This window comes from Spea bombifrons, chromosome 6, assembly GCF_027358695.1.
Source record: "Spea bombifrons isolate aSpeBom1 chromosome 6, aSpeBom1.2.pri, whole genome shotgun sequence".
NCBI classification, from domain to species: Eukaryota; Metazoa; Chordata; class Amphibia; order Anura; family Pelobatidae; genus Spea; species Spea bombifrons.
The window spans coordinates 6,568,599-6,587,371 of NC_071092.1; the positions used below are offsets into that span (position 1 = coordinate 6,568,599).

Here is an 18,773-nt window from a genome sequence, read left to right on the forward strand (position 1 = left end):
GTTTAGCTTTTCTTTCCGGGGCTGTAGAATGATTTAACTCTTTTGTTTATTTCAGGGGGTAGAAGGTCCTAAAGGAGACAGGGGTGACCCTGGAGAGAAAGGCAGAGATGGAAGTCCGGTGAGTATGCTTGTGAATGATCAGCTTGTTCAAATTACGTTCTCAATGCTTTGATGCAATTAAGCAAGGGGTTTGTAGCAAGTAATTTACACTCCATGAACCCCCATATCGTGTGAGTTGTTTGAGAACGATCTTGGACATCAAAACACGATTAACCTGTCAATCACAAAAACAAAGGATCATACTTCCTATATTTTATCTTGACATTACAGAATTTTGAAATATTTAATGGCTGGATAGCCCGCACATTTTTCCATTGTCTTTAAGCCTCCGGCTTCACAAGTGGAGGGGCAAGTTTTATAATAGCTAAATATATACAACGATTGTCTTTCAGGGTGCAACAGGAGAGAGGGGGTTAGCAGGACCAGAAGGCAAACCGGTAAGTTACAGCTAAGTTCTTTACTAAAGACTACGTCCAGACAAGGACCCGAGGAAATATCTATCAGTCCATAGCAATGTCATCTGTAAGCCCATCAGTCCATCATGGCCCCATCCCCAAATAATCAGTAATATATGTTGCCTCATGTGCTCATGTACTAATGGAACCCAACGGAATATTTGACACTAAGGGCCCAGTGATGGAACCTTGCAAGGTTCTAGAGGCTGTAGACGAAAGAGGACCCTAGAACCCTAAGGCGCTCACTATTATCATCCACACTACCCAGTGGATCTTTATGATGTCTCCGTGCTGCCTTCTCAAACGTCACTTCATTTTTTCATTTCATTTATTTGTGTAAACTTCTCTACATGGGAATTTAAAGTTCTTGAACAGATCGGCCTCTAAGTCCTCGATCTCCTGGCACTTCTATCACAACTCCTACAGAGAAATACTGAGGATCTGCGGAGCTTGTCTCAGCCAGACACACAAGGGCCATAGGCCTAGACCACTTGCCTTTCAATTCAACCCAAAAAAGGTTATTTTACAGCAGATGACATTGAAGAATCCAACAACCCGCGAGGTTTTTCTGCACCCTAGATACTGGTAAACCGAAATAATACCAGCAATAATACCTAAGATCCTATTGCATTGTGTCTTGTTGTGTCTTTATTTTTTCTTTGTCAGGCTGGAAAATTATGTTCTTGTTCCTAATTTGTTATTTTTGTAGAAAGATTTTCAGATTTAGTAAAAAAAAAAAGAGAGTAAAAATATTGTACATTAATCACCTTTAATGTTAGCAGTTCAGGGGAAATGTATAACACCTAAAGAGCGAAATCAAACCTTTACATCTGTATAGTGACGTGGTTATGAGTAAACCTGGAAGAAGAGCTTAAGAACGTTTGTATTATTAATGTAATGTAATTGTATTATCAAACAAAAGGGTTTGGGCCCAAATAGATAAGGTGACCTGATGCCTCCTTAAACAAGAAACACTAGAGATAATTATGGGTCAGCAAATGCACCATGTTCCTGCTCCATGAAACACGGACGGGAGCAGACAGCTTTGACGTGTTTGATATGTTTTGTGTCCGTTCGATTCATTATAGGGCGAGAAGGGCATTAGCGGGCTTGCAGGCCCAGCTGTAAGTAATGCTTCTGGAATGGCCAACATTTGGATCTTTTGGCTAAAGTTGGTTTTCCCCTCGCAGCGGCTTTGTGTGCACTTTCTGGTCTGCCTACCCCCCCCCCCATAACCATCTAATTTACTGACTACGTTTGAACTGGGTTCTCTCTGCTCCTTCTTGTCTTCCTCTAATTGTCCGGCTTGAATTAAATATCCGCAGGGATTGCCAGGTTTCCCCGGAGTTCTCGGCAGACCGGTAGGTGGCTCTAATTGGTTTTCTCCGCGCATATTGCATGTGGCGTGTCTGCATCTCGGACATGTTTCTCATATACCCCAAGGGCACAGGTACAGGAAACATAGCTAAGCTTCAGAAATCATTTAAACGGCGTCTGCCATTAAAATATTTTATATAGCGCCATCATATTCCACAGCGCTGTACAATCTTCATGGGTCGTATGCTATCACGGCCAGGGAGTTTGGGGATCTGCAACCGTATAACAATAATACTTTGGGAACTTTGCTGCAAAGTGGAAAGTAAACATGGGTTTCCATTGGTTGCTATGGTAACTGCACCACTTTTATACCTTTACACTTAAAATGTATATTTTGTGGTAGATGAGGTGCACGTTTAGTAATGTTAAACGTATCTGTGCCCCCGAGTGAGTGTATAAGGTGCAATCCATTTGGAAATGTAAAGATTAACGCCTTCACTGCCAGTCTGGAATATGACATATGCAATCAAGATCTCTTGCTGGAGGTTTAATTTTTTTTTGCTATATGAGCAATACAAAATAATTTAGCACATTCAAGCTCCCGAGTCCCCTTTTTTAAAGAGATTTAAAGTTGTATATTTATGAGAAATAGAGAGCTGAATACAGAGAGGGAGCATTAAGCCTTTGCCCTGGTCAGCATTTGGATTGCACCTTTTAGCACATCTGTAAATGCATCATAACTGCGCAAACATGTACTTACAATATGACATGTTGGCTACGGAGAACCGCGTTTAGTACGCAGACCATACAGTCACAGCGAGACAGCTACTCAGATAGTACACTGACAGTACAGTGACACCGAGACAGCTATTAAGACTGTACAGGGAATATACTGACAGCAAGACAACGATTCACACTAAACAGAAAGTACAGTGACACCGAGACAGCTATACAGAGAACATACCAACAGCAAGACAGCTGTACAAGAATATACTGACAGTACGACAGCTATTCAGACTGTACAGCCAGTACAGTGACAGTGAGACAGCTATTCAGACTGTACGGGAAATACAGTGACAGTGAGACAGCTACTCAGACGGTACAGCCAGTACGGTGACAGTGAGACAGCTATTCAGACTGTACAGGGAATACAGTGACAGTGAGACAGCTATTCAGACTGTACTAGAAATACAGTGACAGTGAGACAGCTAGTCAGACTGTAGAGACATCACACAGCGGTTTCAATAACCAGACATCTCTTTTTTTCTCCAGGGTAATCCAGGAGAACAAGGAGCACAGGGTCCCCCTGTAAGTACTGAAAAACACATTTATAATAAACTTGTAAATGGCAATGCATAGCTTATCAATGTAACATTCATAGAAACGGATACAGTGTATCGATGTCTACACCACAATTCAAGTATGGCTCACCCTGCAGGCCTACTAATGTATATATTAATGCCAGGGCTCATGGTGATGATGGATAACTCTTATTCTAGGTGCCTGGGTAAAATGTATGATTAGATAAACTGTCTTGAATAACCAGGATTCTCACGTATATATTTGTTTGATTCCTAACAGGGTCCTCAGGGTCTTCCAGGAATAAAGGTATGACCAACTGTCCAGAAGTATCAGCCGAGGGCCACCAACAATAACCCAGTAGTCTTCTGTTAGCGATAGAGCCAGCACCACTGTTGGTCTTTAAGGACCAATGTTTATATTAATACCCTTAATACCCACATCAGTTCCATTTCTATCGCTCATAGCATTACCCCTCCCATTACCCCCATATTGTTATCCATCCCAAACCTCAAAAGCACATTTTCACACTTTATAAATCAATAAATAATACTGTTTCTGTGTTATTTTGTTAGGGTCACCCAGGAGACCCCGGCCCCAGTATACGGGTAAGTAATGCAAGCTCACAGCACGTGTCTTGGAACAATGGAAGTAATTTCTTCAGGGGTTATATGGTGTGCATTACCCCAGCTAAAAAATACATGTATCTGTAATCCAACCAGAGCCTATTGGTGGAAGAATGTGGCTTGGGACATCCCTACTACAACCAAAGTACATAATCTGCCAAGAATTGTGGTTAGCAAACTAATATTTTCTTCTTCCTTAGGGACCACCTGGTCCTCAAGGGATTGCTGGACCTCCTGGTCTTCCCGGACCCCCAGGGGTGGTGGTAAGTAACCCTCAGTACAGAATAATACAGTTAACATCTTACCTATAAAAAGCTATAGGAGACGCAGATCCTGAGATGAAATTCAACTGGGTTTTATTCCATTTGCAGGGACCCCAAGGGCCCGCTGGTGTTGCTGGTCAATCGGTAAGTTCTTGCTATGGACACCCACCCAGTTCAGATTACTGAACCTTCCACTATTTTACTTGATATCTTCTCCGGTGCTATTATGAATGAATTCTGGGTTTTTATTTGCTGTTTGCAGGGTGAATCGGGAAAACCTGGGATTCCCGGAAGAGACGGCTTATCAGGCAAAAACGGTGAACCAGGACTTCCAGGAAAAATGGTACCAGTGAATTTTAAAACTTTGCTCATGCTAGCTACATTTACAACTACAAAGGTCACAAACCCCTTACCCATACCATAAAAATAGGTTTCATGATTTAGCAACCTTAAAATGTTCTCTTGGTTTCCATCTTCTAGGGTCTTCCTGGTGTACCCGGACCATCCGGCACGAAAGGAGATCAAGGGGAACCGGGCACCCCAGGAGAAGTGAGTTTAATCTGCATTTTCTTTTCCATGAAGTATGAAGATTTTTAGGCGTCACGCCAATAAGCGGTATTAAGAACCTTTATTAGTTAGCACATACACTAAAGAAGCTCTTTAATGCAGAGAGATGAGAAGAAATAACTCTTGCAAATGGTCTGCAAAGCTACTAAATGTCCTTAATAAAAAAAACCCTGAGAAAAACCATAGAAAGCAGGAACGTGTTCTAGGTATACCAAGTTAGATGACTAACTCACCCGTGTCGATTATCAATTGTAACCCTTATTTTGTTTCTTTTTAGTTTGTTGCTGGAACTCCTGGGATGAAAGGAGAAAAGGTAAGAATCCCTAGAAGATTCCATGCTACCCTTCAAACATGCCCTCAATGATGGAACAGAAAGGAAACCTTTCCTCATCAAATGAAAGATGAGGATAACATATTAATTTTGGTGTTGTTGGGCATACTTTAAGAAGAGATCAGCCATTTACTGGGAAGGGCTGTGGAAATCAGGATACATTCTCTCAATTTCATGAATAATTGGTGATTATATATGTTTACCGTTGCCTCATTACACTGCATTTTATCATTTTAACAGGGTGCTCCGGGCGACCAAGCAGGACAAATACCAGGGGAACCTGTACGTTTGTTTCTTTCTTTTTTATCTAACTCAGTGGATTCTTCTTACAATAGTCTTAGTTGTATTCTGACATCCTTTTATCCTAATATTTACAAATAATACAGTATAAAGAAATTATTTTCCTGTGTTTTAGGGTGCAAAAGGAGACAGAGGGTTCCCTGGACCCAGAGGCGAGAAGGTACGCAGACACCAGCACATCATCACTTTGGTCACCCTAAAGTACAAGTTTATACGATTCTATCCTAACTCCCTATGAATAATAGTGTATACATTGTGTCTTGTAGACTGTTTATAGAGGGTTTTGGTTTTTATCCATAATGGTTTCATTTAAAGATAAATTGAGATGAACTAAAACATGTCAACTTACTAAAGACTCCAATTTGGATCATGAAATTCCTCATCAAACCTGTTTTGCTGTTTTGCCAATAGGGAGATCCGGGAAGAAAAGGCGACACAGGAGATCCTGGTGAAGATGTAAGTTACTTATAGAAATCATGTAAAAAAAGTTTTACGTATAGGAGAAGTAACAGATTAGGTTTTGCTTTTATAAAATACAGTATCTAGGGAGATAACACTCTTGTTCTTTCAGGGTACCAAAGGTTCTGCTGGTCCAAAAGGTGACAAAGTAAGTTCCTGACTTCCTGAATGTATCATGAATGATGTGACTAGTACTGAAGTCACACAGAACAATGTTTAAAACTTTCTTCTAAACTTTCAGGGTGATACAGGAATAGGATTACCAGGACCTCAAGGACAAATTGGACCCCAGGGTTTAAAGGTACAATCATGATTGTTTACCTGAATATTATCTTTTCGTTGAGGCTTCTAGGATGTTACAGTTGCCACTACTATTGTCCACCAGAAGGTTCTCATGCCAAAACAATCTGACTAAATAGACTATATGATCTATTGTATTCCATCATTAAATAAAAAAATGTTTATATCCTTTGTCTGTAAATTGTACTGAAAAAATACCGTTTGGTGAAACTCATTCATTCGCAACAAGGGGATTCATTCTAGCACAGCATGCAACTTCAGCACCGTACTCATGGACAGCTAACTTTTGAGGGCCTGGTAATACACAGCACCGCCGAATATGATGGCGCTTTATAAAACAATAGATAATAAAAACTATACAATTCAAACAACCATCTTATGTTTGTCAAAGAGGTTATAATGCTGCATAAATTGGTGGCGCTACATAAATTGTTTTGTTGTATATATTAAAAGGTGATTTTGAGTTTGTATGATTTTGTGTTTTTAGGGAGATGTTGGATTACAAGGACCTTCCGGACCGCCAGGTCTTCAGGGCCTGGCAGGAACCCCTGGACAGCCTGGAGTACGAGGAGAAATTGGACAACCAGGGCCGCCGGGTGCACCTGGGGAGAGGGTATGAGCAGTCAGTGCCCAGTGGCCCTATTCTGAAAACACGTCATTGTTTACACTTTATCTGAGCCATGAACACCATAAATACTCCTAGGGTAACACAATAACGTGCACCATACCCCATGCTATGTGTATACTGAAGACAATAATTGTCTGTGTTTTTGTTGTTGTTGTTCTTTTTAAGGGTCTGGCTGGCTTTCCCGGTAGAGAAGGGAATTCGGGACCTCCTGGACCACCTGGAGCCACTGGTGGACCTGTGAGTAGTACTGTCACCCTTTTAAAAATGTTTAATCAACAAAACATTGGCTATTCAACACTCTTAAAGTTGCTTTACAGTCCTTTTCAGCTGCCCCTCAACAACCAAATTGACTTAATTGGTTGACTTCCACCCAAGCAGCAAAATAAATCAGGTTTATTGATTACCTAAAAAGACTGAATTGAAATTTAACAAGCAAAAATGTTCCTTAAAGTTCTAAATCTACTGTATCAACCTTAGACAATATTAACTATGTTATCTTTATTCAATCTTCTACAAAATCTATTTGTTTAAATTATTTTAGGGACCAGTTGGACCACCAGGAATTAAGGGCGATAAGGTATTGTTGGATTACACCAAAACAGAATACATTACCCTAGTATTGTTACAAATGTTTAATAGAGAACACCTAGAACTACCCCAAATTATATATTCCTTGCTCTAAAAAATGTATAACCGAAAGTGCCACTATATTAGAATTGGTAATGTTTGTACACGTAACTAATGTATTGCATGTAATATACACACATTATTATATATATATATATATATATATATATATATATATATATATAACCATCAGAATGTAATTAGAATTCCCAAATGGCATTTATTAAGTTCCGAGACTTTGCCAAATATATCCCCAAGCTGATATACTTACTTCAAATGACTTTGTAACTTATTGTTTCTTACTTTCTAATTTCACATGTTTAAGTCCTTTTGTGTATTTGCATACATTTTACACCATTTTTCTTTTTAGGGTGAAACAGGGATTGGGCTTGTGGGCCTTAGAGGAGAAAGAGGAGACCCAGGTCCTAGGGTACGTCAGAGAAAAGGTCTTATTCCACAATTCAGCCTTATGCCTCATCATTAATTCTATGGATTCTACTTAGATGGATATCTAAATCCATCCATCTTCTCTGTCTTGTGTGTCTTGGGTCTCAGATACGCCTTGACCACTAATATTTCAATTATTCTAGGGAGAAGATGGGCGTCCGGGTCTAGAAGGCGACCGTGGACCTCCAGTAAGTATTTCATGTGTTACTTTTAGATACATTGTCAAATTTTGTGGTTCTATTGGTTGTTCTCTAATTTTTGCCTTTTCTTTTTCGTTTTAGGGACTTCCAGGAAACAGAGGAGAGCGAGGAGACAAGGTCAGGCTCACAAGATGCTATATAAATATCTTTACGATGCTGCAGTTATTTTATGATTATCAGAGAAGTATACAAATGAACCTATTAAGATTTGGGACGTGGGGCATTGCACAATGACATCTCTGGAATGTTCTTATAATGGTCGCCTTTTAGAGTCGCAGTAACAATCAGGTTTAGTAAGAGGGCCCTGAGTTACAAGGGGTCTACACGCCACTTCATGATGACTTGGATCGTTAAGTTCATTACCTTTTATCCATATGGTATTAACAGGTTCTTGCTTTTTTTTTGTTTAAGGGAGACTCAGGTCCCCATGGAATAAAAGGAGATAAGGTAAACAATAAGCTCAAGTCCCTGTATCAGTTTCTGGTTTCTGGTGCAGAAGCTCCAATGTGTCTGACTTTGTTACTCCATACAGGGCGACACACTGACCGTGGAGGGGCCACCAGGACCAAAGGGAAACAAGGGAGAGACGGTATGTCCGATGCAGACATTGTAGCCCGAAAGGCGGTAAATTCTGCTTCCCCCAGAGAGACGAATCTCTAATTAGTGAACAATTACTGTGATTAGTTGTGTTTTGTTAACTGTTTTATAAACGGACGTGTATTTTTCATATATGTCATTGTTTTCCCTTTCAGGGGGACAGAGGCGTTAAGGGTTCAGAAGGCGAAAAGGGTGATAAAGGAGATCAGGGTACCAACGGAGAAAAGGTGAGATAACATTAAAAAAAATCACAGCGGCCCATTCCTTGAGTATCATGTGACCAGAGTAAAGCAAATTTATGTCCAAATCAGCACTAAAGGGAAACAAATGGTTAAATGTTGATTTCTAAGATTTTTTAAGACCAGTTTGTAGTCCCTAAATGTAAATAAGCAATGATGAATAAATACTTGCATATGGGGTTGCATTTCGATTATATATCTGCATTCTTTATATAAATCTGGCTTTTTTGGGTTTTTCATGACTCCTCTAAAACACCCCATAAAGCAGGCGCAATGGAGTAAAACTGTCCACAAAAACTGCTGATCAACTACAATTCTCATGATCCGAGGGCAGACAGATGCAGTGCTCAAGATCGACCAATACTTCTGCCAAATACCATTTAAAGGGCCCAAACATTCAATGATTTGTCATATATGGGATATTCTTTATTCTTCTCTTAACAGGGGGTCAAAGGTGAACAAGGTGATAAAGGAGCCACAGGCTTTGCTGGTGCTCGTGGTCCTGGAGGGCAAAAGGTGACAGTACTTTGATTTTTACTCGGCCCAATCCATTGACTGTAACTACTGTACTCATCTTAGGTGTACTTTTACAAAGTGCATATATATATATGGAGCAGGTCCCAACACATTTTTCACTAAATTGTGTAATTTTACAATATAGAACTTTTAGTGCAGACAGTTTTCTCAGATTCTTTGTAAAGGACAGAAGAAGATCTCTAAAGATTGATGACATTTTTAAGTTGCAGAGATACATTGTAGAAGCCATGTTCATAGGCCTGTTCATAGGCTTGTTCATAGGCTTTAAAATAATTCCATTGCCCGTGTGGGCGAACATAAGTAATGTTCCAAGTAAATTAACAAAGACTGATAACCAATGTATGTCTGTGTTCCAGGGGGAAAGTGGCCAACCCGGTGAACCTGGAGAGGCTGTAAGTAGCTTTGGGTTGCTGTCATTTTATAGTCCATGGTTGGTGAGCTCAGGGTCTGAATGTCCTGTTGGTTTTCCAGGGTGTGCCAGGGAAGGAAGGGCTGCCCGGTGGACGAGGGGAGAAGGGAGATCCGGGGTTCCCTGGACTGAGAGGACCAAAGGTGAGAATCTATTAACCCCATGACTGGCACTTGCAGGAAATCCATCATAAAATAGGCAGAGGCCCACCAGGAGTCCCGCTCTATATGTAAAGGTCCTCACCTGCAAATAGCAGGACATCAGGAGGACTATATATGAGGGTTCCCCCCAAAACATCAAGCCATGACAAGCTTCAGACCCTCCCTGACACTACACAGTCCAAGTTACTCATATTCAATAGCTGCCAAAGGTCTTGACCACCATATTTATTCCCTAGCTGCCCACTGCCCTGGTATCACATTCTCTTCTGTGTTACTGCATCGGGAACTATATATAAATATGATATACAGTTATTGTAAACAAACATGTTGGAAGCAAACACGTCCTGTTTGATAGAAATAAACCATTTACATGCGCCGCTCTCTGACCGCCGGGATTGCAGTATTTGTAAAATGCGATACATTTTCTTTCTTGTAATGTGTGTTCCAGGGAGAACGTGGCATAAAAGGTCTTTGTGGGCAAGATGGTGAGAAAGGAGACAAGGTAACCAATGAAAGGTTTTATTGTACCAACTTTCTAAAGGTATTATGGTGCCATGTACTATGTATTTCCATATTACTTTTTTATTTTATTACTGATTAATAAAGAATCAAAGTGAACGTCTTAGAAACGTCTAGAGAATTCCTTGAAATGATTACATTATTTATTTTTCTTATTAGGGAGATGCGGGTATGCCCGGTCGTCCTGGTCTTCAGGGGAGGAAGGGGGATACTGTAAGTGACCTCGTACAAGCATCAACTGTACTAGAGATTTCCAAACTTTTGGCCAAATGAACCTTTGGAGAGTCCATGTTAGGGAAGCAGAATCATAAAACAAGAAGTGTCCCTCAACTAAACCCTTAATATTATTAACCCTTATTATTATCACCCCAAACAAGTCTGATGGCTTTTCTATATAAACCGGGTCCATCCTGCTGGTCCACAGGCTCATATAAAGAGGTGCACCAAAGGGTAACGAGAAATTATTACGAAGATACTGTAACTACTCTGTTGAGTTGATCGCGGTTTATTCTATTTCTAGGGTGAGTCTGGAATCCCAGGAATACCAGGTCAGCCTGGAAAGGAGGGTCTTGTTGGAACCAAGGTAATTAAATGCACACGAGTACACATTGATGATGGATAGAGAGATGGCACACGGGTCTATTATACAGCTTGGATAATATATATATATATATATATATATATGCATATCTGATTCTTATAACCTTACATAGGGTGACAGAGGCATGGAAGGCTTACAAGGAGCTAAAGGAGATCAAGGTGAAAAAGGAGAAAGGGTGAGTATTTTCACAATTATCAGTACAAAAATATATTATTATGATCCATTTTAAACAGTGCTCTGATAAAGGAAAGGTGACAAATATCATTCTAAGCTTTGCATTTGATTTGATAATACTCTGTCCCCAGGGTACCGTTGGAGTAATTGGTTTTCCTGGCCCTAGAGGAGTTGATGGCCCTCCAGGACCTCCCGGCCTTCCAGGTCTTGTTGGCTCCAAGGGTCCTGAAGGTCTTCAGGGGCAGAAGGTAAGAATATATCATCTGTCCCATGGTATTTTGCAGAAATAATTTGCTCACATACCATTTTTTTTAAGAAATGCATGGCAATTCCTGTTTAGAACAAGCATTTTAAGAGTTACAGGTTGCGATGCTCCCATGCACCATGCTTAAATATTGGAGCTAAATAGTCCAATACTCAAAGTCAACTCCAGAAAACTAAATTAATTATTTAGTAATTAAAAAAGAAAACTGTACAATCTAGACAGGAAAAATATTCAGCCTCGAATCTCGAATAAGAAATGTCTGTCTCTATATTAAATGTTGAGAGGCTATAAGTATAGTGAATATATGCTATATATCAAAGCAAAATAGTAAGTTCATGCGCATTGTTGTGATTTCTCAGGGGGAGAGGGGTCCTCCTGGGGAGTCAATTGCTGGCCCACGGGGCGTCCCGGGAATACCAGGAGAGCGAGGAGACCAGGTGAGAATACATTTTACATATACATTTAAATATTATCTAAAGCTCTCCAATTTACAGAGAGCCATTAGGGACCCCTAGGCGGTCAGTGGTCATCTAGATCATAAACCACCTCCAGCCAACTGGAAATAAGGAGCTTTGGAGACCAACAAAACATACTAATGTCATGTTGTGAACCTATAATTAATAATACATTATCATAATTAATAATAATAAAATTAGAAACATAGAAGTTGCTACTATATCTATATACTGTCTATAGCTATTGTAAATTTGTGGGCAATTGAACCCAATAATTTTTTTTTGTGTAATTGTTATTTATTTATATATATATTTATTTTAGGGTATGCTTGGTCCTGATGGTACTAAAGGAGAAAAGGGGTCTCCGGGTATGACGGTGAGTTAAACCTTCTTCTTTGCCATGTAAAAGTTAATGCGAGTAAATATTTTTGAACATTTTGTGCCATTTTGTTTATTTATAAGGCTGCTGTGGGTGGGTTGAATGAGCATTCTGTTTTTAAAAAGAACAGTTAGCGAGTTATCAGGGCAGGGGACATCTGCTCTCCGCCATTCTGCAACATTAATGAGGGCATCAGGGTATGACATCATACCGATGCAGCTTTGTTCACTGATTATCGCAGAACCAAGTAAGCAGGAGAAAAGAGATTTTTGACTTTCGACCTAGGGCAGCTAAATGGAAATACTTTGTTTTTCTTCAGGAGGAGGAAATCCGGGGCTATGTGAAGCAAGAAATGAGTCAGCATTGCGGTAAGTTTTACCAAAACCTTGGTACATCCTACATCCTACAAACTAATGTGTTATTACCAGCAATAGCCATATAAACAATTTGACCTGGGGTGTACTAACAATCCATGGTATATTGTTGCATCATAGTGATTATTATTATTGGGATATAAATAATATATATATATATATCTTATTGGGATGGGAAACTGTCCAGCTGTATTGTCTGTTTTGATGAAGATGTGAGAGTAAACCCATGTAACACTGTCACTTCTTTCTCTTTTTTTACAGCCTGTGGAGGTCAGTTGACAATCCATGTAGATCCTGTGGGTAATATGTGTGCCTGTGTATGAGAGAGCGAAAGGGGCGAGAAGGAGAGAGAGAGAAAGAAAGCAATGAGAGAAAAAAAGAAAGAAAGAAAGAAAGAAAGAAAAAGAAAGAGAAAAAACAGAGAAAGAAAGGGAGAATGAGAGAATGAGAGAAAGAAAGAAAGAAAGAAAGAAAGAGAAAGAAAGAAAGAAAGAAAGAAAGAAAGAAAGAAAGAAAGAAAGAAAGAAAGGCGTTATATAGTTCTGCTGGTATCGGCTGTTAAGTCATAGCCACCTATCATACAGTATATAAAGGGTATATGCACCTGTATGGACTACAATTCCCACCAACCCTGACATCAAACTAGCTGGAGGATTTGCACAATATGATCTTTTTATTGCCAGTAGATCAGCTTTAGTGCTGTAGTCACTTGCACCAATTATTGGATTTCTTTCATATGTTGTCAACTGAATTATATCATAATAAGGCTGTCAGGATACGCTAGGAAGTGATGTATCACCTGATGGTATGACGTCAGACTTTTTGTTCCCGTGCTCACCCCATGCATGGACTTTTCCGAATTCTTTGTGAAACCCAATGCATTATCCCACGATCCCGTACTAATGTCCAGACAAGTGCATGTTTCTATGCCAATCCCTTGCATGTTAAACTCTCCTCTGATCGTGTCTATAAACATTTATTTAAAAGAAATATCATAAAAGGCACCAGTTAACATTCAGAAACATCCAAATTTGCCCATTCTAATTTTGGAATATTGACCCTCTTTTGGCATCACTATAAGTCTACAAATAATATTGCAGATAATGTTACAAGTTATTAAAAGCTATTACTATAGCATCTACAATATAGCCAGGAATTTCTCTTGGGGTCCCAAACGTAATGTAAGAACAGCAGTCAAGTCTTTACACTTGTATCCTCAGTCCGCTAACAATCATTATAATTATTGTTTTCTATAGCGCCATCATATTTCGCAGCGCTGTGCAATGGGCTACTATTGGGGACAGCCAGGGGATGGCGGAAGTGTGATCGTTCTAGATCGCTTTGGTGATAAAGGGTAGCCGGCAATGAGCTCTAAACCTGGTTCTTGCAACCCTTTTCACTACATTATTAGACCAATTCCTCCTCGCTGAGTTAACTATGCAATATTAAGGGCTACATCGGCTATTCTCAAACGGCAAATATTTTTGGGCTCATGGATAATCCAACACATTTTGCTGAAAGTTGCCCCCTTTGTTCTGCATAGTTAATAGGGAGAGGTGAAAAAATATTTGTTAAGAGCTTTGTACATCCACCCCACTATGTATAAGTTAGAAACCTATACAGAGCTTTCACCATTCATTCTTAGGGACAGGTTCATCCATCCATTCTTTATCCGACCTCGACAAATATGTTTATTTATGCACCAGTCATGACGTTGATTGCAGCCCTACATATGACACATAATATACATACGATGATCCACATGAAGGTGCCCGACTACCTGTCTGAACTTTGTGTTATGTCATTACACCTCCTAGGTACTTTTTCCAATTATCCATCTCCCCCTTCGTATTCATCCATCTCACGTCCCGTCCCAGTCCCAGCCCTAAAGTTTTCTCAAACTGATGAAGAAGAGGGTGAGTTTTGTTTTTTAGGTGCTGGGGCTGCAGGTGGTTTAGATGTAGTGGGTTTTACCGCTTAAGCCTCCGATCACGCACGGAACCCACCTTGCTATCCGCTTTGTGTTGCTGACTTTGCTCACCGTGGGAAGAGGGACTTGGTTCTTTCGCTTTAAGACAGCTGCTTTTTGTTGTTGGTTTGTTGGAACATATTTCAGATAAAACAATATATACGGTACGAGAAACAGCATTCCGGTTCTAAAAGATGGCCAAAATGTTAGATAACATCATTCCGGCATGTCACGTATAAAAATCCATATCCTCCAGTACAGATGTTCTTGAAACATGGCCAGCATGATGTTCCTTCATGTCTCTAGGTTTCGGGGTATCCTCCTAGTGTTACAAACTCAATCAATAACTCATGTCATATATGACAGATACATTCAAAGGATGACAGAATGGATCCAGGCAAGGTAGACTGTCTGACTGCTATTAATTTTAGATGCCCTCCTGAGGCCATAGCTGGTACTGCAAAAAAACTGCCACGAGTTCTAGAATTCCCCCTCTTTATTTATTTTAAGCAACATCCAGCAATTGCATTTTACTAATAATTTAATTTTACTAATTTAATTTTTTTTTGCATTGTTTCTTTTGTTTTTGTTTTTCTCTAATTACCATTAACATATATTTTATTTGCATAATATAGTTGTTGTCTGTGTCAGTTTGCATGCAATTCTTAGTCCTGGCTTCTGTTTTTTTCAGAATGTGTTCCAATAAGTTAATAACAATTGTTATGTTACCCCGTTATTCTCCGCACACACCTCTATATCTTTGCATTGAATTGTCCTGTATATATTATTAACGTCTGTGAAGTCTATGAATTTGGTAGTTAAAAACTAAGATTTTATTTTTAATTTGAAATGTATTTCAAATGTATTGTGTATTGTTTGATGTTTCTTCTTAGATGCTTTATATGGCGCAGAACCAGATTTCTAGTGGATTCTAGATCACTTCTATCAGAATACAGATCTATCTATGTTAATTCAGTGTTGCCCCATCTGTGTGAGATGCATATTCACAGAGATCCACTCTTGCATGTTCTTGTGCCCGATATTCACTTTTGCTGCTACCTCTAGAGTCCTGCTCTCATCACTCATTCGGAGTTCCAAATACCATGTTCAGAATCCATCTTCAACATGAGATCCAGTCTCAAAATATGAGAAAGAATGGACCACTTCTTTCCTGCTTTACTACCGTTTAAACATTGGGGTTCCAACTAGAAATTTTTAGCTGTGTGTAAAAGGGGCCTCTAATGATTAATTAGCCTTTTAAGTTTGGATCAATGAATGCAACATGCCATTGGAACACAGGGGTGATGGGAGTGATAAAGGGCCATTGGAACACAGGAGTGATGGGAGTGATAAAGGGCCATTGGAACACAGGAGTGATGGGAGTGATAAAGGGCCATTGGAACACAGGGGTGATGGGAGTGATAAAGGGCCTCTCTATACCTATGAAGATATTCCATTAAAAATCATCCGTTTCCAGCTACAATAGTCATTTACAACATTAAATGCTGATCCATTTCATATTTTTATGGCCAAAAGTAGTTTTTCTTTCGATAAGGTAATTTCTAAGTGACCCCAAAATTTTGAACGGTAGTGTACATCTGTACGAGAAATGCATCTTCCCATTGTATCGTCTTTCTGATCCCACCATGATCACTGTTCATTTAGACCAGTCTTTGAGCACCGTGTTATTCATTCTGGCCGCCATGATTTATTTACAGCAGGAAGACAACTGAAAGTGGTGGTTAACACCAATGATCCCGATTACGAACACGTGTATTCGGTAGAGGACTATACAGAAGGAATGGACGAAGGTGGAACGGAAAGCACCCTGCTGTCAGATGGTCTGTGTTGTCTGTTAGTTCTTGTTCTAAAGAATGCTCTAGAAGTATCCCTTGTGGTGTGCTTTGGGGTTTAGTTTGCATATTACAGAAATATAACAGAAAATGAGTGACAATGAGCAAGGCTAAAATGTGGAAATAATAAAGATAATGCACCCTGTAATAATTCTGAATGGGGATTTGTATTTTTGGGAGAGGTGATCTCTGAATACTGAAAACAGCTCCTTTTGTCTTGTTTCAGATACGACTGTAGAGACAGCATCTGATGTAAAGAAACGTCGGAAGAGACAGGCTCCGGAACTGGGTAAAACTAACATATTTCTTACATGTAATGCTGTGTTTGGCAAGTTTTCACCAAAGGATGCAGATTTTGGTAGGAAGCTGAGTTTTGGCAAACGCTGGGTATGAATTAGGCAAATTCAGGAAATCTCAAAGCATCTCTAACCTATTCTATAAATGCGTCAAATTCATTAAAATTTATTTTTGTAGGTAGATCTGTCCCTTTTAAAAGTATTAATAAAGGTGTTTTTTTTATTCAGGATCACTACAAGTTATAACACATTTGTAAAAAATACTGTTTCATTTATAAATTACATGCGTTATATCACTTTTGTATCTTCTAGATATCTGCCACTTGCCCATGCTTGAGGGAGACTGTCACAAGTACACCTTGAAATGGTATTATAACCACTTGGTGGGAGAATGTCGCCCGTTTGTATATAGTGGATGCGGCGGAAACCTCAACCGGTTTGATGAGATGGAGCTGTGTACCCTTAAGTGTGTTCACCGGAAAGAAGGTTTGTTACAAACAATTCAAGTATCTCTCATGTTTCATTTATTGCCCATAATGAGGATGTCTGTCATATCATGTAATGGTCTATCCAGTTGCATGGAATTTCGAGATCAGGCATTGAATGGATGGTTAAGTATCGCACAACGTTCAGTAATAGTTGGACAACCATTAATAGTACTCCTAAGTCTGGGTCTCAAATATGTTGTTTTCAGTGAAGCTGCTACTTATGTAGCAAGACCGTAAAGTGTAAGCTGTGCTCCTGCAGAGGACACCACCATGAAGAAGCCCTTCTGGAAAAGGGATATAGCAATTAGTCTGTTGGGGCAATTTTCGAGGCATTGCTTGGCATTGGGCTGTAAACCCAAGTCCATCGTGGAAAACACAAGTAGACTTGGGAAACAGGAAAACATAGGAGAAAAAGAAATCCCACAATGTATGTCCAGGAAGACACGATGAGACCCATGATGTGTGTATGAAGCATGTGTACAGCTTATTTTTGGAGGGTATCTTGTGTTCACAGTGTGTGCCGTTGAAACTAATATAGGCTGAAACCTCAGACCCAGTATGAACTTATCAACACCAGGTTTAAAATACATTTAACTTTTGTTTTTGCAGGTACACTTCAGCAAGACGGAAGCTAAGACCCTACGAAACCGCGGACAATGATGTACATTGTAATATTTTTGTAAGATTCACCTAGTTTGTGAAAAACCATGTAAGCTGCAAAGTCCAAAAGATCAAGTTCCTGTGTTGTTCCATCTGGGAAATATTTGTGTATTTTTAATATAAATATAATCACCAAAGATGCAACTTGTATTACATGGTGTACTGTAGAGTTCAGTTTTTATGTAGCAGAGAAACGGTGCTATTTTTAATAATATTTTTATACCCAAAGTGAACGTTTTATCAAGTGAAGTATATTAGGACATTTCATGGCTTGCACAGAGGAGCTCCAAATCCAAACTACTGTTTTACCATCAGTGTCTCATTGATAATATTAGCCTTTTTTCCCACCGGAAAACATTTTTTAATCAATAATTATTTTTCAAATCAACATCTAGGGCAAAAAAAAAACAACTTTTGTATTTCAAGTGTGTGTGCCTAATGTCCTGGTCCCTTTAAACTCTTGAATCTCTAGAGTATTAGAAGTAGCTTAAGTAATAGTAGCCTTAAAACCCTCTAATTGTACTTGCCATTTTTTGAGCACTTCCTGAGGAGAATGCAGACAAACCAGGAAGTGACGCGTGTAACAGAAAAGTGCCTCCCCCCTTGCTTTTATTATTTGAACACGTGGAAATTCTTACCTGCCTATTACAGAATCTCTCGCAGAAGGTTGTTTTATATTTCACCTATAGTATTCTTTTATGAGACAGTCAAGTCTTTCTGCATCTATATTATCATTGGAAAGTCTGCAAAATGTGGCAGAATACACAAACTTTAAAAAAATAATAGCTCTCGAAAAATGGAGACAATGAGACATTTCTGTTCACTTGACAAAAATTTCACTTTGACGTCTATAGTAGGTGCTGAGGTCTGCTGCCAATAGGAGTTGTTAAAATGTCTGAGCACATGTTTTTTATGTAA

At 39.4% G+C, this 18,773-nt stretch overlaps 2 protein-coding genes across 3 annotated transcripts in view; both read left to right on the forward strand.

The window, feature by feature from the left end:
• The window catches only part of COL7A1 (collagen type VII alpha 1 chain), a 54,857-nt gene extending 41,911 nt beyond the window's left edge, over positions 1–12,946 (forward strand). The window contains exons 81-117 of the mRNA XM_053469628.1: positions 56–118; positions 453–497; positions 1,841–1,876; positions 3,105–3,140; positions 3,414–3,440; positions 3,707–3,739; positions 3,958–4,020; positions 4,129–4,164; positions 4,283–4,363; positions 4,501–4,569; positions 4,865–4,900; positions 5,159–5,200; positions 5,334–5,378; positions 5,630–5,674; positions 5,790–5,825; positions 5,919–5,978; positions 6,465–6,590; positions 6,771–6,842; positions 7,147–7,182; positions 7,603–7,662; positions 7,823–7,867; positions 7,961–7,996; positions 8,291–8,326; positions 8,412–8,468; positions 8,632–8,703; positions 9,160–9,231; positions 9,609–9,644; positions 9,724–9,804; positions 10,271–10,324; positions 10,501–10,554; positions 10,862–10,924; positions 11,055–11,117; positions 11,248–11,364; positions 11,741–11,818; positions 12,159–12,212; positions 12,535–12,583; positions 12,851–12,946. Coding sequence (XP_053325603.1) covers positions 56–118; positions 453–497; positions 1,841–1,876; positions 3,105–3,140; positions 3,414–3,440; positions 3,707–3,739; positions 3,958–4,020; positions 4,129–4,164; positions 4,283–4,363; positions 4,501–4,569; positions 4,865–4,900; positions 5,159–5,200; positions 5,334–5,378; positions 5,630–5,674; positions 5,790–5,825; positions 5,919–5,978; positions 6,465–6,590; positions 6,771–6,842; positions 7,147–7,182; positions 7,603–7,662; positions 7,823–7,867; positions 7,961–7,996; positions 8,291–8,326; positions 8,412–8,468; positions 8,632–8,703; positions 9,160–9,231; positions 9,609–9,644; positions 9,724–9,804; positions 10,271–10,324; positions 10,501–10,554; positions 10,862–10,924; positions 11,055–11,117; positions 11,248–11,364; positions 11,741–11,818; positions 12,159–12,212; positions 12,535–12,583; positions 12,851–12,912 — 2,076 coding nt within the window. The 3' untranslated portion in view covers positions 12,913–12,946. The remainder of the gene's footprint in view (positions 1–55; positions 119–452; positions 498–1,840; positions 1,877–3,104; positions 3,141–3,413; positions 3,441–3,706; positions 3,740–3,957; positions 4,021–4,128; positions 4,165–4,282; positions 4,364–4,500; positions 4,570–4,864; positions 4,901–5,158; positions 5,201–5,333; positions 5,379–5,629; positions 5,675–5,789; positions 5,826–5,918; positions 5,979–6,464; positions 6,591–6,770; positions 6,843–7,146; positions 7,183–7,602; positions 7,663–7,822; positions 7,868–7,960; positions 7,997–8,290; positions 8,327–8,411; positions 8,469–8,631; positions 8,704–9,159; positions 9,232–9,608; positions 9,645–9,723; positions 9,805–10,270; positions 10,325–10,500; positions 10,555–10,861; positions 10,925–11,054; positions 11,118–11,247; positions 11,365–11,740; positions 11,819–12,158; positions 12,213–12,534; positions 12,584–12,850) is intronic.
• A 1,196-nt stretch (positions 12,947–14,142) lies between these two features.
• Positions 14,143–18,245, forward strand: LOC128500487 (amyloid-beta precursor protein-like). 2 transcript variants are annotated; one of them, XM_053469649.1, is made up of 5 exons: positions 14,143–14,505; positions 16,280–16,399; positions 16,638–16,700; positions 17,020–17,193; positions 17,805–18,245. In XM_053469649.1, the coding sequence occupies exons 1-5, from the start codon at positions 14,277–14,279 to the stop codon at positions 17,828–17,830; spliced, it is 612 nt and encodes a 203-aa protein (XP_053325624.1). In that variant the 5' UTR covers positions 14,143–14,276; the 3' UTR covers positions 17,831–18,245. The 2 variants fall into 2 exon arrangements, with proteins under 2 accessions (XP_053325624.1, XP_053325623.1); XM_053469648.1 differs by having other exon boundaries at positions 14,145–14,505; positions 16,277–16,399.
• Positions 18,246–18,773: the final 528 nt, after the last annotated feature.